Source organism: Monodon monoceros, unplaced genomic scaffold (assembly GCF_005190385.1).
Source record: "Monodon monoceros isolate NGI ecotype Baffin Bay Population unplaced genomic scaffold, NGI_Narwhal_1 Super_Scaffold_21, whole genome shotgun sequence".
Lineage (NCBI taxonomy): Eukaryota > Metazoa > Chordata > Mammalia > Artiodactyla > Monodontidae > Monodon > Monodon monoceros.
This window is the reverse complement of record NW_021703778.1, coordinates 12,739,050-12,764,882: the sequence shown is the minus strand read 5'-3', so window position 1 is coordinate 12,764,882 and position 25,833 is coordinate 12,739,050. Positions and strand designations below refer to the sequence as shown.

The window sequence follows — 25,833 nt, the reverse complement described above, 5'->3', positions numbered from 1 at the left end:
GGAGTGTGGGAAAAAAAAGAGTCTTGTAGTAATTGCTTATCCCTAGAAAATACTGTATTCTAATTATTTCTTTAAATGTGTATTAATCTTAACCTTATTAGCATTACATCAGTGGCAGCAGTAGAATCATAACAATAATATAAGAAGCAGTTAGTGCTAGGCACTGTCCTAGGAGCTTTACGTATATGAACACATTTAATTCTCAAAACCACCCTATTTTGGGGGCAGGGGAGAAGGACTCTATGAGCTAGGTGCTAGTACTATCCCCCGCCATTGTACAAATGAGGAAACTGAGGCACAGAGAGGTTAATCAACTTGCCCGAGATCACAAAGCTAACAAGTGATGGGGTCAGGATTGGAACCCAGTCAGTCTGGCTCCTAAATCTGAACTCTTGGGCACCGTGTGACTGTCTTTCATAAGTCTCCAATACAGGATCAGGTCCCACTTAAATGATTAGGGTACTCCCTCCTTGGAAATCATTCAACTTCAAAGATTTCCTGAGATTATTTACCATCGTAACATGTAGTCCACGAACTAGAAGATTTTAAATAAGGCCAACCCTTTGTTTATTATGCAATGCTGCCTGGATTGTAAAATCAATATATATGCATTTCCTCCAAACGAGAAGAAAAATTAACAACGGGATTCAATGTAAAACACAAGAGCAGTGGGTATAAATTGGCTGTGGGGTGCTCAAGCAAACACTTCTACCACCCCTGCCCCTTGGTCAGCACTTGCTCCCGCTAAAGGATTGGAAGTGTCCTTAGTCTCCGAGCTCACGTCATCTTATGTGTCCCCACAGAACAAACTGGGAGAGGCAGAGGAGGTGATGGTACTCACACCTGACAAATAAGAAAACCGAAGAGTTCTGGGGAGGCCTGAAGAAGACTGGAGGCTCAGACGACGCTGATGTTCAGTATCTGTTGCCAAATGACAGCCGCCGTTCACACTGCCCACGACACTCCGTGTTCACTAGCAGCGTTCAGGATGGCGGCTGGGATTCGGCTGAACCCCGAGGTCTTTCCCTGGCAACCTGCCCTCAGCCTGACGACATCAGGCTTGTGCCCTCCTGAGTCCTTGTCATCTTCCCTCCTGCTCTGTCTCACAGGACCTTGGAGGTCAAAAACCGGGAGTGCTTTTCCAGATCCATCAATTTTTTCTTCACATCTGTATATGATGGAGCCCCAGGTTTCTTCTCATTCTCTCACACCTTCTCCGCCTTCTCGGGATGACTGACTTCTATCCCAGTAGATTTCTGTGTATATGCGTCGTCGCATGAGAAAGAGGGGGCTGGGCTTGTATTTCCTCCAGAAGGACTTAGAGAACTTTTTGGTTACTGAGTTTTTAAAATTTTTTTACTCCTTACTTTTTCATCATCAAATATAAGTCCTTACACCGTCATTTGTACAAAATACAAGTTCTCTAACACTTAGAATTGTTCTTTATTTATGTGTGCCCCACCTGATGCCACAAAGGATGAGGTGGTTTATCCATGACTGTGACAGCTGGATGTCATTTCCTGCATTTTCAGTTGTGAGCCCCTGATAGAAAGGAAACGCAGCTCTTGGCAAAGGCTGGACCCGCAGGGCTTTCGTAAGTGACTTTCAAGAACACACTTCAAAAGCAGCACACGGCTAACGTCTCAGAAATAAGCTTTTCTTCATCACATTTCTAATAATTACTGAAAACGAATTATTGGCATTGTCCATCTGGACCATGTATCAGAAAACTGTCAGTTTCTTGGACAACAGAAAATAGTCTAAAATCTACACCAGATCATTTGAGGAAGAGCGTAGGGTAGGATATGCTCCTAAATAAGCATATTACGGAAGCTGTATTTGGATTCTTCTCCTGTAAGGTAGGTACTTGCTATCTCTACCCTAAACGTTGTCTTCCCTGCTCTAGAGCTCAGGATTTGGGGGCTTCAGCTTAGTACTGCTACCGAATGCTTCTGAGAAAGATCCAGGTCCTGCCTGTGACCTTGCCTTAGACAGAGATGGCCCTTCATTATGACGGGTCCACAAGTCAGGTTCTCATCTTACATGGTCTTCACTACCTACCTACCAACATAACTACAGTATATGAAACTTCTCTCAGTCAGCGATGTAGAAAACATGTCCTTAGCCACTCAAGAATGACTTCATATTGTCACCAAGCCAGACTGGAAAAACTGATTCCTTAAAACAATCATTTATTCAAGCTTTATCTCTGTATAAAGCCAGATGAGGGGAAGGCCATACACTTGGCCTACATTACTAAGTCCCCGTGTCACATTCTGCCCTTGGCTTTCACTGAAGTCAGTAATAAATAGTTATGCATATCCAATAATTTTAATCCTCTTTTACTCAATCGGGGTCATTCATTTTGTCATTTAACTCCCTTCATAGCAAATTCCCCTCAGAACCAGGGAATGGAAATAAACTAGTATTTGTCTTCCCATTAGACAAGAATAGTTATATAATAGGTTTCTCAGGGCTGCTATGAAATTCAAACCTAAGTCTCAAGTTCAAATGTCCTAATGTCCTTAACCAAGACTGCAAAAATTTATGGTAAATATATATGGCCCTCTCCTTCTTTCCAACTTGATATTTTCACCCCGCTTGCTTTCTGTTTTATTTCACCTACATTTTCATTGTTAAAAGCCTCAAAGGTTTTTGGAGAGCTGACACCTATAAGGATTTCATCTTCATCAAGAAAAAGAGTCAGAGTGATGATACACTGCATCTTGATTCACTTAGAAGGCTACTTCTCAGGAAAGAAGACTCAGTAATATCTAGACGAAGCATATGTGTCTATGATAAAAGGAAGGAGAAAGAGAAAGATGAAGATGATTTCAAGGCCATATGCTTGGGAAGCAAAAGAACACAGCAGAGAGATGTGGGAAGGAAATTAGTCTTTAGGAAGCTAGTTATCAACAAATCTTCACTAGTCCACATCTGGGTAGCTGTTGGTCATCTACACACTCTCCAGAGAAGAATTTAACAAAAACTAGCCTGGTGCGAAGTCGGGAAACGTCGGCTCTATCACTGAGTGTTGTCTCTTTATTTCTGTGTCTGCTTTCTCATCTGCAAAATGAAGCCATTAGGGAAAAAAAAAAGTCGCAAGTACTATCCGGTTCTAACATTTTATGATTTTTGAGATGGAATCTAAGAAATGAAAAGAATCTGATGAAAGATGTAAAGCTGGAGTCACTCCTTCATTTACATACTGTACTAGAAGAACCTCCTTAGGGGTGTGTATGGGGAGATGAGTAAGCAAGACTATCAATCTACTGGTGCAAGAAAAAATGACCAGAACATCCGTCCATAGTTCTTTTTACCTTAAAAGGAAAGAAATGCATCTTAGATCAACATCAGCACCCTCATTTGGGTTCACTCATTAGATGGCCCTATGTCAAGCGTCTGGTTTATTTATGGTAGGAAGTCATCTTTGTGGTTTTATAAAAAAACAAAACAAACAAAAAAAACCTTTAAGCAATGAGGTGAAGAGTGACCACAAAAATATTTTGTACTATACAGAGGTGATATAGTTACTTTATGGCAAAATACATAGAAGAATTTATTCTAAATTTACTGACGTATTCTATGATCACAACTGGACTGGCAGATTTTTTTTTTTTTCAATGAGCTTACTTAATCCCTTCAAGGTAAAGATGAGGTTTTAACAAGTGCAAGAAAATAGCTGCCTTTTGGAATGAAACATACTATGGAGAAAGCATTTTGAAAAGAGATGTGCTTTTGTATCTATAGAGAACTTAGAAATACTTTTCTAATCTATTTTAACATTTTCTTTTTTTTTTTTTTTTGCGGTACGCGGGCCTCTCACTGTTGTGGCCTCTCCCGTTGCGGAGCACAGGCTCCGGACGCGCAGGCTCAGCGGCCATGGCTCACGGGCCCAGCCTCTCCGCGGCATGTGGGATCTTCCGGGACCAGGGCATGAACCCGTGTCCCCTGCATCGGCAGGCAGGCTCTCAACCACTGTGCCACCAGGGAAGCCCTATTTTAACATTTTCAATAAATATAAAAAGGTTTTTTTATTTTGAACTCCCTCATCCTTATTAATATAAACTCTAATACCTTTTGTGAGAACATAATGAAAATAGAAATTTACCAGACAGATTTTAACCAAAACTGTTGCATAACTGGTAGATTGTTTAAAAATGAGAATTAATTTTAGTTAATAAATTTAGCCAATAATGCTCTTCGTCCATTTGGATCAATAAACCTTTGTGAGGTAACCTTTTTTTCAGCTATTCTAAGTTTTAAAACCAAATAGCAAAATAAACTGAATGTAGGACTAGACTTTCAAATTGCTTCCCCGCTAAGTGTTTACCAAGATTTTTAAAGACAATGGTATAAATTCATCCACAGTACCTTCATTAAGGTAAAAAAAACACCCCACAACATATCAATGATAATTTTTAACAAGAGCAAGTTCTTAGCTTTAATATTTATTTTATCTTTAGTGCATCCTTTTAAAATTCCTGTAGATTATAAAACATAAAATAATGCAGTCGTACACACATGACACGTATAAATTAAAATGCAAAGGTTGAGAGCATGTGCTCAGATTTTTTTCCCTGATGTGATGCACAATAAAAACTTGGACACCTGGTAAATCTGTGGTAATCACACCAATTTATCTTTGTTTTTCCCAAGCTCGCAAAAAAGTAACAACCTTTAGAATCATTATTTTCTTAATCATTTCTCCCAATACAATAAATAACGCCTTAAGTCAAAGGATTTCCTGGGATGGCTCCCCAAAGAAAAAAATCCCTTGTACCAAGCAAGTATATCTATTTCACAAACAGAAATTTACAAGTTATTTCTGCCTCATCAAATTCAATATGTAAAAGATTTCTTTCCACCCATCACACCTTAGTACATGTCTTGTTTTTCTAACTGTAAAAATACTGCAATGAGTAGTAGTGGGGAAAATAAATCAAACTATAAAAAGACAGAAGTAATCACACACAGAAAAAGATATAAGTAGAAAGTGAAAAATTATCTACACTCCCTTCCCTCCTCAGAAAAGCATGTAATATTTTTTAAATGCACTGGCTACTTTCTCACTCAATATTCAAACTCACTTCTTCATAGTAGAACATTCACCTCCATAAACATGTTTAATAGTTTCAATGTATTTCAATATACAGATACATCTTATTTCACTTAGCCCAAATATCACACTAATGGACATTCATATTATTTCCAATTCATGTACTACTATGAAAGATCTGTGTTTTGGTTTTTGTTTTTTAATGAAACACAGGATAGAAGGTCTCTCCTCAGTTGGTGTATCCAATAGTTTTAGGTAAATATTTCTAGCTTATAACTCATTATTTAGCACTATTCTGCATATCATCAGAACTGTTCAGTCTTTTCTTCTCATAAATACCAAGTTGAAATGAATTCTTAAATGGTCTTTTGTTTCGGATTTGCGGAAATGGGGATGAATTTGTTCTGAAATAGTATTTGGCCACTCTGGTTAAGTGGAAAACAACAATTCCTTTCAAAATGTTACTGTGCACTGAAGCTTTTTCGAACTCTTGCAAAAATTTTTCACGTGAGGAAACAAGGTAATTTCTTTAAAACAAAAAGAATATGAAAGATTTATATTCATAGTTCTAAAAGTCCTTATTTTGAAATTAATGAAAAATTGATATTGTTTATTTAACTGAAGTCACACTATGTTCTCATTCAACACACTTCCCAAAGCCTATTCAGAATGGTCTGTGACTCATAACACGTGAATAGAGATTTCTTTAATAAGATAGAATATTTTCTGCTTTTTGTATCAAGCATTTAATATTTTAAAATAATTACAGGATAGGAATATTTCTCTCTTAGGTAATCAATCACTCAAGTTAAATATATATTACCATCTTTTATAAAAGGCCCTTAATTTTCTAATTCAAGCTTAAAAAAAAATCAATTAAGGTTCAATTTTTAAACAAATGTATTCTCCAGGGGCTAATTTTAAAGCCTGCATCCATCTGAAATAGTAATTTAGGCCTCCCGAAAATTGGTAACTGTATCTACTACTGTCACAACAAAACACATTCACATAAAGTGGAAATAACAGCTAATCTGGACGGCTCTGGTTTATAAGAATTCCTTTCTTTATAAGAGTTCTACCTTTGTTCCTTCAACTTTCTTCAATGTTCTCAGTTCTTTTTCTTCAGCAAAAGAGAAATGTTACTTTTTATATTGTGTAAAAGAATTAAAATAGGTAATTTTATTATATTATGAAAATATACAGTATACTCATTCATTTCTGCCGAAAGGAAAAATTACCTTGCTTTCTCCTTTCTGTATACCAGTTATCTAAACAGTAAGGAGCCGGGCACTCACAGTTAAAATCGGCGAAAGCTTCAACCTCCCCTCCCCAGCCTTGCCAGGCTGCAGGATGGCTGTAAAGTCAGAGCAGGTGACTGACATGTTTACATCAGATAAGGCCGAGCAGAGCGGACAGCACACACAATCAAGCTCCAAGCCAACAACAGGACTACACACGGGTGATAAAAAGCAAACACATACACTCTGATTGTGGACTCCGGTGGACGCCCATGACATCTTCTGAACAGATTCATCTGAATCATTCATAAGTCAAGTCTGATGTGAAGTAGCAAGACTAAATAACTAATGACAAATTCCTGACTAGGATACTTCTAGCTGGAGAATTTTGCCTGCCGATAAACGCCATCAGGTTCGCTGTACCATAAGTTACATAGGGTAGGACCAGTTAAAGTCAGTCAACCACAAACAGTGGATACCACACTGCTTCTGAGATCCAAGGACTCTGCCTGACAAATCACCAACTTCCAGTGACCCACACCACCGTCCCACTCTATCTCAGAGCAAAGAGGAAGGGAGGGAGGGAGGAAGGAAAGAAGGAAAGGAAAGGAAGAATGAAAGGGGAGGAAGGAAAGGAGGAAAGGAAAGGAAGGAAGGAAGAGGAAGGAAGAGGGAGGGAGGAAGGAAGGAAGGAAGAGGAAGGAAGAGGGAAGAAGGAAGGAAGGGAGGGAGGGAGGGAGAGGGAAGGAAGGAAGGGAAGAAAAAGGAAGAAAGGAAGAAAGGGAAAGGAAAGGAAAGAAGGAAGGAAGGAAGGAAGAAAGGAAGTTAGAAAATTATCAAGCTTTATTTTCAGAGACACTGAGGATTCTAAAGCAGAAGGAAGAACGAAATTGTGAGAAGTGGGTCAGCTGAAAGCGGCTCTCCTTAGAGGGCAGACTCCTCTGTCCGCCAGCCTACCTGGCAGCCAGTCCTCCATCCCCCAGACTTGACATCCCCATACTGCCCATGTGGGCACCCCTTTTATTATTCTGCCTAAAACTTCTCTAAACAGAGCTTGAAACAGTTAGCATCCTCTTAAAAAATATATGTAAAGAAAAATGCATCTTTTTATTCCAATCTTTCCTGTTCAACTTAGAAATACTCAATCAAGAGTAGGAGATATGGGCTTCCCTGGTGGCGCAGTGGTTGAGAGTCCGCCTGCCAATGCAGGGGACATGGGTTCGTGCCCCGGTCCGGGAAGATCCCACATGCCGTGGAGCGGCTGGGCCCGTGAGCCGTGGCCGCTGAGCCTGCGCGTCCGGAGCCTGTGCTCCGCAACGGGAGAGGCCACAACAGTGAGAGGCCCGCGGACCCCAAAAAAAAAAAAAAAAAAAAAAAGGGTAGGAGATGTGGTAAAGGGCTCTCACCCACATTGCTGCGACTACAAACTGGTGCAGCCCCTCCGTGAAACAACCTGGCAGCGCGTACTGGGAGCTTAACATGTTCATACCCTCTGAACAAGCGACTCCCCCAAAGGGGAGCCTGTTCTAAGGAAATCATCCAATATAAGAAAAAGTTTTATATAAAGAGATGTTGATGGCACCATTATTTATGGTAGCAAAGAACTGGAACCAATATATAGGCTATTAAAACTTCATTAGACTTCTAGGCAGTCATTAAAAATTGTCACTGTGAAGAATACTTAATGATATGAGGAAATATATAGACAGTATAATCTCAGAAAGATTTTTTTTTAAGATATTGGAAAGATACCCACCAAAACATTGACATTGATTGCTTCTGGATAAAAGGATCACGGTAATTCTTCACTATATTTGTCAATATTTTTCATATAGAAAATATACCACACACACACACACATGTCTCCTCTTAAATGCCACTGAAAACCATGAAAAGCTCTAGTTCACCTAAACAGACATAAGAAAAAAGAAGTTCCATATAACACAAAATAAAAATATTCACTGTGGCCTATTTACTGGACCAAATTTTCATTGACATGTTTTAAATCTGCGAATATCTGATGCTGAAACTGCAGAAGAAAAGTAAGTCAAAGGGACACACTAGCTTCTCCTAACCTATATTTTTCATTTAAAATGCCTCTTAAATGTGCTCCTGTCCTCCTACTTTGGCTCAATGTGCCAAAAAAAAGAAGTGTCTTCTGGGCTTATCACAGTTGTTTCTGAACAGTTCTTGCTATGCCAAAGCATTTGAACTTTTCACCTGTGTGCAGGCAGAGCCTAGTTTATGAATGGGTTGTATTCCAAGTGTTCATTTGGAAGGTGGCTGTTTGTTTCAATGGGGAAGCGTATTCCAATTCCTAATGGAGTAAAAGCCTGGGGTCTTGGTCCTGTGAGGGAGGGGTCAGTGGAAGAGAAAGTTTCTTCTCAGGCTTCTGGGCACAGAAGAAGCTGGAGCACAGTTCCAAAAAGGTAAAGCCGATTAGCAGCACAGTGAAACCGGTCATTTTGGAGCATGGAAACTTCAGGAGTCAGGGAAGACTTGTGAAAGATGCATGAACACCGCAGGCCTTGGGTGTGTGAAAGACGGAGAGGGCAACGTGGTCGGGCTGGAGCAGGATGACTCAGGAAATTCAAGAGTAAAGAAATTAAGTTTCTGCTTATTTAGATGAGTGTCTTCAAATTTTTTAAGACTATGGATGACTCAGTCAGCAAGGCTTCCAGCACCATTCATACCTGGTTATCCCTGGAAACAAAACAATGACAGCTGGGCTTCCCTGGTGGCGCAGTGGTTAAGAATCTGCCTGCCAATGCAGGGGACACAGGTTCGAGCCCTGGTCCGGGAAGGTCCCACATGCTGCGGAGCAGCTAAGCCCGTGTGCCACAACTACTGAGCCGCGAGCCACAACTGCAGCCGGCGCACCTAGAGCCTCTGCAACAAGAGAAAGCCTGCTATGAGAAGCCCGTGCACCACAACGAAGAGTAGCCCCCGCTCAGCGCAACTAGAGAAAGCCTGCGTGCAGCAACAAAGACCAAACGCAGCCAAAAATAAAAATAAATTTATTTAAAAAAACAAAACAAAAACAATGACAGCGATTGTGTGTGTGTTTGTGTGTAGCTGGATTCCAACCTGGGTGTACGGGTATGCAAAATAAACTGTAAATACAAATGTTTCTATTTATAATGCGATAGGTGTGTTCTTGAAAAACTTTAGGTTCTGCCTAACACTAAAATAGATTTTAGGGAGAACACTCAAAACCTGTGGAAGGCTTAAAAAGAAAAAATGTTGGGCTTCCCTGGTAGCGCAGTGGTTGAGAGTCTGCCTGCCGATGCAGGGGACACGGTTTGGTGCCCCGGTCTGGGAGGATCCCACATGCCATGAAGTGGCTGGGCCCGTGAGCCATGGCCGCTGAGCCTGCATGTCCGGAGCCTGTGCTCCGCAATGGGAGAGGCCACAACAGTGAGAGGCCCGTGTAACGCAAAAAAAAAAAAAAGAAAAAATGAAAAAAAAAAAGTTAAAAATATACATGTCCGTCTTCAAAACCGTTTAATTCCTAAGAAAAACAGAAGGAATTTTACCTTTAAAAATACAATTGTGAAGATCATTCAACACAAATAATATAAGGAACGATTGAGTTTATACAGACTAGAACCGAATGCACATAGACTGGACAGAACCATGAAATTAGTTCTTCCAAGACATTGGACCTGGCCACCTGAGTCAAGCAAAGAGCAAGGACAAGGGGGACAGGTGTCCCGCTGTCCTACCTGGTCTGCTCCTTTGGCCACATCGGGTATTTTTGCATCCAGTTGCTGTTATCTGGAGGCATTAAACAGTACTGTGCCCAAGGAAAACTCTGTAGGGACCAATTTCTGCCTCGTATGCCAGCACTCCCCATTGACCAAACTTGTGTAAACTAATTTGTGTAATGTAAACACGCACATAGCAAAAAAGCCTGCATGATTACGCATTTTCTAAAGTAGACTCAAATCTGTAAAGGAAACCCCACTTTCTTTTCTTCTATCCAGCCTGACCACCGTGTGAAAGCTTCCTCCAGGATACCAACACTTAGGAATTCCAGATGAGAAATCTGGGATGCATGACCTGAGAAAAGCAGGGCAGCTGCTAGCACACAGGGCACCTCTGTGCACATCAGAAGATGAACTTCCTCTGTGCAGGCAAATTACAAAAAGGGAGCTGTGGCCCTCTGCCGCGGGTGGTTGGCAGTACTGCCCCTTCCACCCAGGTGCCTCTGTGCAGGTTATGTGATAGAAGTGCCATCCAGGTCCCTCATTCTGGGGTCGGTTAATACAGAATACCTTCCTCAACATGCAGGTGGAAACAAAAACAGAGCATGTTTATTACAATTACAAATAGCACTAAGCTCTGAACGTTAGAGGGTCCAGCAACTTGCGGATAGGATTTGAATCCTAAATGACCAAGCCCAAAGGAATCAATGTAAACAGAAGCAATTTAAATAGGAATACGTGGGACTTCCCTGGCTGTCCAGTAGTTAAGACTCCATGCTTCCACTGCAGGGGGCACGGGTTCTATCCCCAGTCAGGGAACAAAGATCCTGCATGCCAAGAGGCACGCACCCCCCCCCCCAAAAAAAAAGGAATACATGCAAGAGAATGGAAAAAACCAAAACTGTAAAAATAGAAGACGGGAAGCATAATGGCACCTGAGGAAATGTTCAGCAGGTCCCTGAAAATGACACAGGCCCTTTATGCTTTTTTTCTTTCTTTTTAATAAATTTATTTATTTATTTTTGGCTGCATTGAGTCTTCGTTGCTGCACACGGGCTTTCTCTAGTTGTAGCGAGCGGGGGCTACTCTCTGTTGCGGTGCACAGGCTTCTCACTGCAGCGGCTTCTCTTGTTGCGGAGCACAGGCTCTGGGTGCGCGCGCTTCAGTAGCTGGGTCTCGCAGGCTCTAGAGTGCAGGCTCAGTAGTTGTGGCTCATGGGCTCAGTAGTTGTGGCTCGCGGGCTCTAGAGCACAGGCTCAGTAGTTGTGGCGCACGGGCTTAGTCGCTCTGCGGCATGTGGGATCTTCCCGGACCAGGGCTTGAACCCGTGTCCCCTGCACTGGCAGGCGGATTCTCAACCACTGTACCACCAGGGAAGCCTCCTTTATGCTTTTGTACATGCTACTTACTGTGCCTATGACCGTCTTCTCCAGCCTCTTTGAATGCCAACTCATTCATCAAGATACAACTCAAATAGCACTAACTCTCCCCGGGCAGTTTATGAAGCCTCTGTTGTCTGGAGATCTGTGCACACAACCTGGGGAGAGGGGTCCCTCGTCCAGAAGGATTCCAAGGCTTGAGAACTATCACTGTCCCTCCACCCAGGTGCCACCCAGCAGCCAAGCCTGCACGGCAGGAGACCCAATGGCCACAGCTGTCTGATCTGATGGCCGCTCTCTTTTTTGTCTCTCCCCTTCTCTCCCTCTTACAAAATCTGAAATTAGGATGTAGGGTCACTAAATGTCATCTGAATGGACCTGGATCTGGGGGCAAATAAACATAGTTGCTGTGTGGGGTCTACTTGTACAAAGCAGCTGAGAAAAGACAATATTATTAGAGAAAAGGTTCACGAAAAGTGATGCAAAGATTAGCGAGGAAGGAGGAGCTTTGGATCCTGGTCTCTGTTGGACTCTCAACGCCCATCTGTTCCAGGAGCTGCCCCATCACCCCTCCCTGTGTTTTCTTTTAGCTGATCTGACTGTCATTTACAACCAAATAAACCTTGAAGGCAGTTCTGTTAATTCACCAATTTAGCACCTTGTTTACATAATTACATGCCTATCTTCCCACTAGGACTAGGAACTCCTTACAAGCAAAAACTGTCTTTTTCATAATGCTTCCTCTAAGGCCTTAAAGAAAACACCTCAAAAAAAAAAAAAAACACCCTAAACCAATTACAGGTTATTGGTAGTAGAACTTTAGATATGAAAATGACACTTTTTACAAAATGAAGTACATCAAATGCTGGATTTACCTATAAATTGGAAGATTTGTGAAAACACCAAAATAGGAAATAACATCATTTCCACATATGAGTAACCTAAGTGCAGATAATAAGAACTCCTTTTGGCTAATAGCCCAAAAGATAACCGTTAATGTAATGGAGAGTATGAACGGAAGAAAACTATTTAGGTACCCAAACTAGAAAACCTGGGGTCGCCCTGAACTCCTTCCCATCCATTTCCCCCAGGCAGTTACCAAATCCAGCTCAGTCAACTTCCCAAACATCTCTGGGGACACCCTCTCTCTGCCACCCCGGAACTGCCCTAGTTCAGACTCTGGTCGCCTCTTACCCAGAGGACAGCAATGGCTTTAGCAGAGTCTCCTCTGGTGGCACTGAGTCCCGTCACTGACCCATCCCTGGGGTGGCCACAGAAACACCCGAGCACCCCGGGCTCTGACTTCTCCCTTGTTGCCTGTCACTCCCTCTGTTTAGAAACTTTGATGCTGATTTCCATTTCCGCTAATAGGGTGGAACTAGGTTATTCAGATCAACTCTGCCACTGAAAACAGCTAAACATCCTGAATAAAATAGTTTTTCAAACATCTCCTTAAAGGCATCAAAGCACTGAAGAGGCAGGAGTTACCTTGCCAAAATCTGAGTGAAAGCAGAGTGCGAGAGCCGTGAGCTCCCACGGAAGCCACTCACTCTGACGGCTTTGATGGTCCCGTGGGCTGAGAGGAACAGAAGTCGGATCCCCAAGGTGGGGATCTAATAGGAAACCCTTTCTCCATAAGGGTAGGATCCAAAAGGGTCACAGCCTCAGCATAAAGGTGATCTCAAAATAAACCCATTCCACCCCCAGGGGACTGCAGCCCAAATGTATATCACCAGCAAGTCCAAAAACTCCCAAGCTGTGAGTTTAGTCTAAAATGGCCTTGGTCTGTAGTGCCCCTAGCCACCTGGCCACAGGAGACAATCCTCTCTAGAGGGACACACTTTCACTCCAAGACTTGAAAATCCTCCTCGAGTAATGGTTCAAGGCAAATGAGCAGCTCATGGCCAAAATTACAAAGCAAACATGGGAACAAGGCACCATGACTAAGAACCAGCAGAAACGTAACATGGTAGAAAGATACCCCGGAAGACTCAAGGTACTAGTATCATCGCTATTCTTACAATGCTTGAAGAATCTTAAATTTAACTTACGGCACGTTTCTGAACACTAGAACTTTGAGAGGCATACCTGAAGCTGTTAACAGGCCCCAACTATGTGGAATAAAGCAGAAATGACATTGCAGTGCACTCTTCTATAAAATAAGGCCTCGGATTGTTCAGAAATGCTTTCAATGCCTCCACACAACTGACTTGGTGAGGTTCTAGGAGAGAAGCTGTTGACTCTCCCTGAAACTTCTCTGCCATGTTCACAAGGCGAAGTTCTCGCAGGCGGCTGTGGCCATCGGCTCTTGGTTTGTCATCAGCTTGTGGTTACCCCACATCTCTTATCACCAGTTGCAGCGAGTCCTCCCCTACTCTCCCAGGCGTTGCTCAACCCGCTCAGCAAACCGCTCTCAACACTCTGCTCAATCCTAGCAAAGACAGAGCTTACGTGCTGATGAAAATTCAACGTGGAAGGGCTCACAGCACACCCGTGGAGCACTTCAGCGGCTCCACTCAGTCATTCAACAGTATTTACTGGGTGCCTACTACATGCAAGCACCGTTCCGGGTGTAGGGAGGTGGCAGCAAATATGACCTGGTCTCAGCTGCTGGTGAGCTGAAGTTAACAGGTTCACAGCCCAGCCGGGTAAACACCTCCTTTTCCGACAGTGTCAAGTGTCACAGAGAGAATAAGAGCTGTGTGAGAGTGGAGGGGCTTCTTTAGATGTGTTTAGGGAGGCTCTCGGAGAGGGCAAGCCTTCAGCTGACAAAGTAAAATGACAAGGGGTCCGAGGGAAGAACATTCCAGACAAAGAGAAAAGTAAATGCAGAAGCTCTGTGGCTGCTCTGAACTTGGCTTGTGTAAGGAACAGAAGAAGACCAGCGTGGCTGGAAGGGAGAAGGCACAGGGCGTAGTCGGGGCCAGGCCAATAAGAAGTCTAAGCCACTGAAAAGAGCTCGGGCTTTTTTTTTTCCTCTTCAAGTTTGTATTTTTTGTTTATTTGGTTTTAAAAAAATTTTTTTTTTGATGTGGACCATTTTTAAAGTCTTTATTGAATTTGTTACAATATTGCTTCTGTTTTATGTTTTGGGTTTTTTGGCCACGAGGCATGCAGGATCTTAGTTCCCTGACCAGGGATCGAACCCTCACCTCCTGCACTGGAAGGTGAAGTCTTAACCACTGGACCACCAGGGAAGTCCCTCAAGTTTGTTTTTATTTTTTTACACTTTTTTTTTTTTTTACAATGTTTGTAAGTTTCAGGTGTACAGCAAAGTGATTCAGTTATACGTATATAGGGAGGCCTCTGGAAGGTTTTCTCTGAAGAAGTGACAGGACATCATTTACGTTTCAGAAAGATCACTGCCACCGCTGTTGAGAACTGGGACTGAGACAGGGCAAAGGGACCACCGAGGGACCTGAGGGCCCCTGCCATGTTCTAGAGGAAGAGAATTCATACGGAAGGAGAGAAGTATGCAGAGTCAGAACTCAGAAATGCGGGTCAGGAGGGTTCTTGAGTTTGGGGCTTGAGCACCTGGGTAGATGGTGGTCCATTGACTGAGATGAGGGAGAAATTAGTTCAGGGCATGACGGGAGGTGGGGCAGGGCAGGGAGAGGGAACCAGGAGTCCTGGTGGGGACACATCTGAGGTGCCCGTTAGGTAGTCAAGTGAAATATCAAATAAGAAATTGAAATATGGAGCCCGGCAGGGAGGTCAGAAGGGAAGATGTCCATTTCTTAACTATGAGCGTGAAAAGCCACAGGACTAAACAAATAAGGTCATGCAGATGAAATACACTCTGTATTTCCAGAAGAAGACCCTGGACAGAGTCCTGGGGCGCTCTAACATTTAGAGGCTGAAAGAAGGATGAAGAGTTCGATAAGGCACCTAAGGAGTGAAGGAAAACAAGAATAAAACCAAGAAGGTGGCCTCTGTATCTGAAACCATGAAGGTGAGGCTGACAGGGGCAGCTTCCCGGGAGCGGTGAGGGTGGAAATGGCAGGTGGGACGCAGCGGGGCGGGACAGCCACTACAGACCACAGGACACAGCGGCTTCAGGCGAGGGTTTTCAACTTCTGCTCTAACAAGGAGCAGAGAAGCAGAGTGGACGCTAACATGAGAGATGGGACACCAAAGGAGGGTTTCTGCTGTCAGGGCTGTTTATTTTGTTTCCAAGATGGGAGGTCCCAGAGCGGGGAACGCCATCCAATACCAAGTGAGGCAACAATGGAAAGAAAAAGTCTTTTTCTCCAATTTGGTGGCCACCACCCACAGGTGGCTATCAAGCACTTTAGGGAAATCTGAATCATAAGATTTAATTTTAATTAAATGAGATTTAAATAGCCATCTGCGACTAGCAGCCAGCAAACTAGACAGTACGGTGCTCCAGCGCATCTGCAGGCTGATGGATTCGGTGTCCAAAAGCTGGTGGATTGGGTAGCAGGGAGAGTGGAAGGTGATACCTTCTACTTGTTCAACGCCTTCTAAAGCCTTAAAGGTAATCAGCTAGGGGGTGGGGGAGACAGAGGGACAAAACACCAGGGGGAAGTTTAAGGAGAGTGGAAAAGTAAGAAATAGATTCAAAGAGCAGAGGACACACTGAGAGAGAATAGTACAGTTCCAGGGTTGAGTACCACTTGCTTTTTATGGTAAATTTTAAAGTGGCCCTTGTAAGAACTGTTAAGTTTTTCTCTGGCAAACAAAGCCTCCTCGGCCTTTGAAAATCTGCCCTCAAACTACCTTTTCAACCATCTCCTAGCACTCCCCCTCATTTACCTCTGTGGTTTTCGATCTTCTTGGTGGCAGAACCTTTTTTCCCTTGTACCTGTACAGTATGTATTCCTTGCCCGCAATTTAAAAAAAAAAAAAAAAAGTTGACAACGATGAAAACAAAATCAAGCTGCACTGGATGAGGCTGAGGCGAGGGATAAATTCCCCCACCAACTCAGCCCCCTCCCCCCAGCCTCAGAGGCACCTCCAGGGAACCCCAGGGTTTGAAACCAAAGATTTACCCCAGACAGTGCTTCTCAAACTGGAAGGTGCTTACAAATTACCTGTCTTATTAAAATGCACATTCTGCCCCAGAAGGTCTGCAGAGAGGCCCACAGTTCTGCCTTTCCAGCAGGCTCCTGGGTGACGGCTGTTGCCATGCGTCTGTGGATTACACCTGGAGTGAGCGGCAAGGCCCGAGGCCACGGCCACAGCAGAGCCCTCAGCATCATTCACTCGGTCGGCTTACTTTTGCCAGTATTTCCCCTTGGCCACACACACCCTTCCTTGCCTTCTCCAGCTGGGAGATTCTATTCCATCTTCAAGGGCCTCTCAATGTCAGATCCTCTTGAACCTTCTCCAAGAGTCCTGGGCAGAAGTAATCATGACCCAGTCGCCCCCACCTCCAAACCCCCCGCACTTTCCCCCTTTCTCACTCTGCTCCAGCCACACAGGCTTCCTTGCAGTTTTCTAATCATGCCAAGTCAGCACCAGCCTCAGGGCCTTTGCATGAGCTATTCCTTCTGCCTAAAATGCCCTTCCCCCAGATATCCTCATGCCCAACCCCTTCATCTTCATCTCTTTACTCAAATGTCTTCTTCATAAGGTTTATACTCTGACCACCCTATATAACACCCTCCACTCCAGCATTCCTGATACTATAGTCGTTTATACACATGTTTATGCATATGTCTGTTTCCCCTGCAGTTATGAGCAATTTGAAGGTACGGTCCACAATATATTCATTTTGCATTCCAAGTGTCCTGCACAGTGCCCTTATGTTAAAAAAAAAAAGGTGAAATATCAAATTAATAGCTGACACAACCTGTAACTAATGAATCTGAATTACATTTTTGACTCCTTGAACTGACTGATCAAGGCGTTAAAGATACAAAAAAGAACATTATAACAAAGCAGAAAAAGACATCAAAGCAAGGGCACAAAGATAACTCTAAAATGATTAACTTATAACTCAAAAATGCACAAGGATGTCAAGTGCAATGGTGATGTTTTGTCTGTGAAACAGGATAAGAGAACAATTAATTTAACATGCGCTCTAGTAATTTTCCATGTTTTGCCATTTAAAATACTTTTAAAATGATAAAATGAAAGCTAACATTTATTAAGAACTTGCCATGTGCCAGCAACTCTTTAGGCATCTTACAAGTACCAACGTATTTAAGCCACATAACAAACCTCCATAATAAGCACTATTAATATCTCCTTTCATAAAAGAATTGTGACTAAGGTCACACAGCCAACCAGACAGTGTGGCTTCAGAGCCTGAACTCCTAACCACTGCGGACCGGTGAAAAACTATGCTTACTTTGAATGTCAAGGTTTATCTTTAGGTAGGTTACTGTTTTAAAACTCCCTACAAGACTTTTCGTAAAGAAGTTTTATATATGCCCTCTTCCTACGTGCTTTGAATATAAGCAATGCTCTTCTTTCTGTAAAGGAAAAACTGTTTTCTCTTTTTCTCCATGCTAATAGCTAATACTTTGTCAAAGCCTTTAAGACTAAGGAAGGAAAGAAAAGATCTCCAAGAAATGAATAACTCCCGGGCCTGTGCCAGGTAGCACAGTTCCACGGTTAAGGGTACGGGATTGAATCCCACCACCTACTAACACTGTGATCTCGGCAGGTAATTAATTCAACCTCTGCCTGTTCCTACTATTCTTCCGAGCCGCTGGGCTTCCCACCCCACACCATCCCCAACTTATTCTTGCGACGGTTCTTAACTGGGTTCCATGAACCCTCAAGTGGTCCGTGGATAGAATTCAGGGGATCTGTGAACTGGGTAGGATGTATCCTATGTGTTTTCATTAATTTGTTCAAAAGCATTGTTCGAAGAAGGGATCCACAGCCTTCACTGGACTCCCGTGGGGTCCCTGGCACAAAAAGCGGAAATGTGGTTAAAAGTATATACTGAGAAATAAGCTAGGAGGTATTTTTAACTGTTCAAGAAAGGAAATAAACCTGGTTTGGTTGGTAGAGGTGAGAATGTTAAGATATGGAGTCAAGGGAAATACCTAGGTATTCCTAAATAAAACGGCATCTTTTACCTCCCTTCTAACCTTCTAGAAGAAGCTGCCCCACTTCTACTCATTGGCTCCATAAATCTTTAAGCTCTCACACCTGCACACACACATCCGAATCAACCACTGTCTCAAAAGTATATCCATGAACACTGTGGTCTCCGGCACATCTAATTCCGCTAACCTTCCAGCTGACTTTTCTCTTGTCTCACATTTCTTCCTTCTCCATCCCTCCCTCAAAGCCAAGCATCCCAGGTGTTCCTATTTCTCCCTCAGAGATTGAATTTACCCCCATGGCTTCAACCACCAATCCTGCATGGATAACTATCAATTCTCCATCCCAGCTCTAACCTTCTCCTGAGCTCCAATGCTACCTTCCAACACCCCGCAGGTGGGCACAGTCATTAGACTGTCCACCACCATCACCTGCAACTCAACACGTCTCAAATCAAAAATCTGTGTATCCTTTCTCAACACACAATTCCTTCTCTTAACTTTTCAAGCTCAATCACATGGTCACCATTCTTCCAAGGATTCATCACATGCTGTCAGAGGACAAATCCTGAACATTTTTCCTTATTTTTAATGATATTCCTTCTACTGTATGGCTACTCAAAGTACAGGCTGTGGACCAGCGGCGTCTCATCACCTAAGAGTGTGACAAAAGCAGAATCTCAGGACTCGCCCCAGACCTGCTGAGTCAGAATCTGCATTTTTAAAATGTCCCCAGGTGATTCAAACACACATTAAATTTTAAGAAACACCTGTCTAGCACTTATTAATATGCTACCAGCCTAACAGCATCTGAATTTGTTCATTTTTAGGTATCAATTACTGACTCCTTATTATGTGCCAATTACAGTGCTAGGCTTTAAATACATTATCTTACCCTCAAAATAATACTGTGAGGTGATCATCATTATCTCCATTTGTAAGAATGAGTAAATTGAGGCTCAAGAGAATAAATCATCTATCTGCTCAAACAGCCCATCAAGATAGAGGCAGGATTTGAACCTAATCTGTCTGAACACAAACCATTGGGCCAAACTGCACCAATTCCCTTAAATTCCAAAATTTGTGTCTCCAAGGGTATGTTGGCAGATTTAATTACTCTGGGTGACTGCATTTTCTAATCAACATAAGGTAGATTTTGTTTGTTTATTTACAATTCTTGCTGAAAATCTTTCTAAAGACATAGCAGACAGCAGACAATCCTATCATAGAAAGAGAAATCATGGTCTTGCCAAGGGCATCATTCTGAATACTCAAGTTCATTCTAAGGTAGTCAATAAATGGAGAACAAAATGTATTCTGTTCTCAGGATGTAATCCCAAGTTTTAGGGGGTATGAAAATATTTCCCTAATAACAAACTTTGTGTGTGTGTTGTGTGTGTTGTGTGCTTGGCATTCTTCTTTTCTCTAAAGGGAAGAAAGAAAAATTGTGTGAGACTAGTTCTTGAATGAATGGTTATTTGGGTTCCATTCACTGGGTTCATCTAATGTCTAGCTCATTACTGTTCTCATTTAATTGCTTCATTACGTTCCATTCAGACACTATTTCATAGTTATTTCACTTTTAAACCCTGGTTTCCTTCTTTTACCTTTTTCAGTGCCCAAATATAAACCCATGAACCTAAAAGACATCACTATTTCTTCAATATTATTTCAATTCCAGGACCTTGTTGAGAATATAACAAAGGCTACGATGCTCAGCTCAGAAAACCGCGTTATCTGCCAAAACACACAAAACATGGCGCATGGGCACCAAGACAATCTTAGACGAGTACTAGGTAAGTACTAGCTCTAACACTAGGATGGATACCTGCCTGATGTCACCTGTCCCTTCTCTGGGAACTGTTCTTCCCCAACTCCAATGGGCAAGAGCTGCCACCTTTTCTCAGCGGCTTGGTCTAGGGAAATGCCACAACTGATGGAAGCCACACCAGTCAGAATCCTTCCATGGGACTTTTATAACTGAATCGGAGACAGAAAGACCCTTTTGCGGGGTGGAAATTACAAAATGTGAAATTCAGGAAGCATTAGTTCCCTGCCCTGTGGAGGAAACCGGACAGCAATGAGCAAGAATATAGCCAAACGGACCCAACAACACCCAAGCACCTGGTTCCAATTATTGCCAAAGCCCATCCCCAGCCCTGCTCTCCAGGTCTGCTTACCAATTTGTCCTTCCACTGTGACCTCCAAAACCCTCCTAATATTTACAGATTTTGCCTCTGCTCATCCACATTTCCACAGCTTGCAACCAAAAAAACGAACACTAATGTTGGTTACTTCGAAACACTACGTTTGTTTTAAACAAGTTTTATGCCCTTTAAATTTTTTCTATGCAAAGGTCTTCCTTTAGATATTGAAATAGGCTTTTAAATACTCATTTCTAAAAGGCCCTCATTTCACTCCGCATAAAAATCTTTTAGAATATCTATTTAAAACAAGGCTCGACTCCTAACATTCTACATGCATGCTCCACACACTATTAAAATATAATTGTAAGAAGCTAACTCCCTGATCGTTTTTAGTTTAATTCCAAATGTAACAAGACAAAATTGCCTCAAGTCATCTTTTCCTTTATGTATTCAATTATATTCTCCGCTTAAAATACTTAAAATAAAAATTGGCAGTGATCCATTCATTGATGGGTAGTCTAAGTCAGAAAGCAGTAACATATCGAATTAACCACACAAAGTCAAGCTTATTCTTGTCATTGAGAATTACCACCACAATGGACTTGAAATTTTCCACCTTAACTGCAAGTTTCTATATTTCAATCAAATAGACTTGGACTTAATAGACTGCAACGCAGTCCGACTACAATCAATCCCACAAACTCTTAGTTCACACATCTCTTGCAATCACCACAGATTTCCTTGCCCCAACCATGGCCTTGAAAATTCCTTGAGTGTGGCTGCATTTGCAAGGTTATAATAGCGATGCAACTTTTGTTATATACTATTATTCTCCCTAGTCTGGGGCTCCTAATTTAATGGTAGGAACCTACTCGACTGTAAAAGGAGTCGAATCTTGAAGTTAGAAAAAAAGTTGGAAATCATCCATTCCAATCACCTTAACTCACAGATACAAATATCGATACAAAAATAGTTAATAGGCCCAAGGTCAACAGCATTAGAGAAAGAATTAGAACATGGATCCAATGAGCATTTTACTATGGTGTGTAGATGACTCCCAATCTTGTAAAATGCTTAAAGGATCCTCCATGTAGTAGATGACTACGGTTCCCCTTTAGTGCTCCAAATATATGGTTATTTCTAAATGTCCTTAAGACAAATGCACATGAATTTTAAAAGCAAGAAATTGCTATGTTCATGACATCTTTTCCCATTAATCCTGATCACATTAGAAATGTAGGGAAGGACTGATTTGAATGATCTCTTCCTGCTCTACTAGGCTTTCTCAAATGTCTCCATTCATACACAATACAACTGACAAATTTATTCTCATATTATACTGTAGACTTTGGCGCATACAAGGTCATATGAAAACATTTATCTAAGACTTTGTTACCTAAAATGAAATCAACCAGAAACACATGGCATCTGAGTGTAGATCTCATCTTTATATACCCGTCCTTTCTTTAAAAAAAAAAAAAGAAAGAAAATAAACATTTTTAAAAAGAAGCCTGTGAAACAGACCTTTCTTATGTCAACTCGAGCCCTAAAAATAAAAATATTTGGACAAAAATGTGAGGGGCATTTTTAGCAATCTTTTGCACAGAGGCTAGCACAATGTGCCTGATATATATTTGTTGAATAAATAACATGGTTATACTGCATACTATGGAAACTTGATTCCTCTGGATGACTACACTTAGACTTGCTAACTTCTCTTGAAAGCAAAAGAAAATGCACTATCTACAAATCACATTATTTTAATAAGCTTTAAGTAGTTTCAAAATATTTCCAATTAGCAAGAAACTCTAAAACAAATGTAGCAATTCAAAAGTATAAAGTAGCAACAGAAGTGGGTACAGTAAAACACCACACAATTACAAGGTTTTCTAAAGTAAACTGGAGTTGGGACTAATTCCCAGACAGCACACCCTTTCAGTGGCATATTATCATCACTACTTTACTAGATTAAACGCTCAGACACAAACACTCTCCTGACCAAAACACCAGAACTTCAAAGGAGATAAAAGCACCCATACATACAGAACTAACAACATTACTTTTTTTAAAAAAGCAACTAACAGCAACATAATAAAAAAACTTAAATTTAGAACGTAACTCTAAACTGTACACTTATTACACAGGAAAAATAACACTTTATTTACTTTAGTAAAACGTAGGGGGTTTTTGATGCAGTAGTATCCGCTGTTGCAAAAGCTTGCATTCCTAATTGCTCAAGAAGTTATCAGGAAGTTAAAATGAACTCCAGGCGATCAGGCATTAGGCTGATAGGAATAATCAAGTCTCAACCTTCTTAAAAACAGTCACTGCTTGCAAGCACAATCGATCAATCCTGATACAGTTTCACCTTTTCCCCAGCTCAGCCTGGGAAAGAAAAATACAAATACGATGCTTTTGAGCCATTTCAACCAACTTCACTACACCGAGAATGTTCTTTCGAAATCCAACATGGTTTTCTGTCATTTCTATTATGCTGAAAAGGGCCCACAGACATCCATCGAAATCAAAAGTACGGAAGGCAAGCGTACACTTCTCCTCAGAAGCTAACCGACTGCAATGGGTAAGGTCATGGTCAAAATTCACAGGCTCATTTAAACTTTCATGGCTCAGCCAACAGCTCCTATCAGATTTCCTGATCCCAAGAAGATTAAAACTGCAAGAGTTTCTCGCTGGAAGATCATCAGGAAACTATTTCGGACCCTCAGACCGCAGTCCGCATAGCCCGCAGCGGCGCATCTCCAGGACCTCGGGCTAGCGGGTTACGCTAACCTTTCCAAGCCGTCTCCTCCAACCTCTGAAACAAACCCCCCCAAACGGGTGCAGTCAACTCAAGACAGCCGTCCACCGCGCCCGCCGAGACCCCCTCCCGCTGTCATCCCCAGGCCGCCCTTCCGCAGTCGGCGACTTCGGCCTGGCTCCCCAAGGTGGGGGAGGAGGTCTGGGGAGCAAGACTCCCCGCCAGGCAGCTCTTCAGCGGGCACAGCGGCAGGGCGATGCGGGAGAGGAGCAGAGGAAGATGCTAAACACCAGAGCCATATTTACATTGGCTTTATCTTTGCCAAAAAGATTCCTGGCGTCCAAGAATATCGCCTTTAAAGGGAAAAAAGGACCTAAGCACTAAGCCGCTGCCCAAAGCTCCGCGATCTCCAGTATTCTCACCCCTGTGCCTGGTGCGGGGAGGCTTCATAAGCTCCCAGCCTCGGGCAGGTACACCTGCCGGACGGCGGAGGACCCGGCCTCCCCCGCCGCCCCCGCAGAGGAAGCAAGCGCCGGGACTCTCGCCCCAACAGCCCCCGCCGGGGTGACAGCCCAGGAGGAGTCGTGCCCCGCACAAACTTCCCAGTTCCCGGGCTGCAGGGGACAGATCGGCCAGCAAGCGGACGCATGGACCGGGGGCGACACTGGTAGCCGCCGCAGGGCTCCACTGCAAATGGGACCCCCTCGTCCTGCATCCAGCCCTAGGTCCCTAGGGGGTCCAAGTGGCGCCTGGGCGGCCCCGAGGGGCGGGCGCGCGGCGCTGGGCTGGGGGCACCGAGGCGCCGCGGCGAACGGGCAGCCCCGGAGGGCAAACAGCCGTAGGGCCCGGGCCTCGCTCGGGCTCCCCGCCCCTCAGCAGCTGCAGGGGGCGGAGGGGGAGGAGGAGGCGGCGGACGAGGACGACGACGAGGAGGACGACAAGGAGGATGAGGACGAGGAAAGGGACCGCGCGCCGCAGCCCGAGCCCTTACCGAGTGGTTTACCCCCCACATCAGGACGCTGAGCAGCGGATCGCTGGCCCGAAAGAGCTTCACTTTCTGCGCTACGAAGTGCTTCTTCTTGGTCTTGGTCTTGCTCGCCAGAACGGAGGACCCCAGGTTGCCGGGGGTCGCCATGGCCGCCGCCTCTGTCCCCTCCACCGCCGCGCTCCCGAGGCCGGGGACCCGCCCTCTCTACACGCCGGCCCGGGGAGGCAGCTGCATCCCCCCCGGCGGCGGCCCCGGCGCGCCGTGCCCCGCTCCGGCCGCCGGCACGCTCGTCCCGCTCCGCCCGCGGTGCCCGCTCTGCCCGGCTGCCGAGGGAGGCTGCGCTCGGCTCCCGCTCTGGCCCGCTTCCCGCGCCCGCCGCGGCTCCGAGCTCAGCCCGCGGCTGGACCGGGCGCGCCGCGAGCGGCTTCCGCGTTGGGCGCCGGCGTCATGACGCAGGGGGCGGGCGGGCAGCAGCTGCGGCGCCGCCGGGCGGGGCGCGGAGCGCGAGGCGCGGCCGCGGGACCGTTAAGCTGCGCCCTCTCGCTCCGGCTCCGCGGCAGACTGGCCGCCCCCGGGTCGCAGGCGAGCTCGGGGCGGCAGCTCCCCGCCGGCCGAGGAGGCCACGGGGTGGGCGTGCGGCGCGGGGAGCGTGAGGACTCCCGCAAGGTATCCCTTCTACAGCTCAGGAGAAAAGAGGGAAGGATGGGGAGAGTAGGGAGATCGGAGGAGAGGAGCCCCCAGAGACGGTGGTCAGGCGAAGGAAGGAGGCTCGGGGCATCGCCGCTTACCGGTGCCAAGAATCAGGAGAGCTAGTGAGACGTGAAACGCTGCGTGGAGACCAGGGCTTCCCTAGCACCGAGGGAAAGGACCTGGGCACATGGTTGGCCGCCTCTCAAAGTAGCCCTGCAATGAACTTATTAATCCTTTTGTGCCTTTAACCATCGGGCCTTTTGGACCCTGAACTTGGGCCTTCCCACATGCATGCAGAAGGGAGACTCCCACCTAAGCCGCTGGGCTGTCATTCCCACCACCACTAACGCCCTCCCTAGATGGGACCCTGATTCCTCATCTAGAGCCCTTGGTTTGGCCAGGAGAATCATGCCCCAAATTGCACCTTGTATGTCAAATCCTCCGCGATGTTTCCTATATCCGTTTAATTCATCTCACTCACCTTCCGCGGAAACCTTTTCACTGTCTTCATACACGTACACCTAAATTTAGCCCTTCTTAATGCTGGGAATACCTGAACCACCTCAGGAAGCTGCCATTCCAAGTATGTCTAAAAACCTGTTGTCCCTATATCTTCCCCAGTAATCATAACCCTGTTCTAGGCACTTACCCTACTCAGCCCACTGGGCAAGTCATTATATATCTGTTGTCATTAATACTCCCCCTCAAGTATAGTGGTCTCCTACTGTGTACCAGTTAACCTGCTTGGTTCTCTCAGGGAAAGAAAGCATGACAGATCCTGATCCCTTAAGGAGCTTGATGAGTCTCGAAGGGTGGGAAGTGACAGGTCACGTGGTCACCTTCAT

General features: G+C 44.2%; 1 protein-coding gene across 1 annotated transcript in view; it reads right to left on the bottom strand.

Annotated features, from left to right (window-relative positions):
- PIP4K2A (phosphatidylinositol-5-phosphate 4-kinase type 2 alpha) overlaps positions 1-24,693 on the bottom strand; it is a 175,273-nt gene extending 150,580 nt beyond the window's left edge. The window contains exon 1 of the mRNA XM_029236948.1: positions 24,302-24,693. Within this exon, the coding sequence (XP_029092781.1) occupies positions 24,302-24,445 (144 nt within the window). The 5' untranslated portion in view covers positions 24,446-24,693. The remainder of the gene's footprint in view (positions 1-24,301) is intronic.
- Between the last annotated feature and the right edge of the window lie 1,140 nt (positions 24,694-25,833).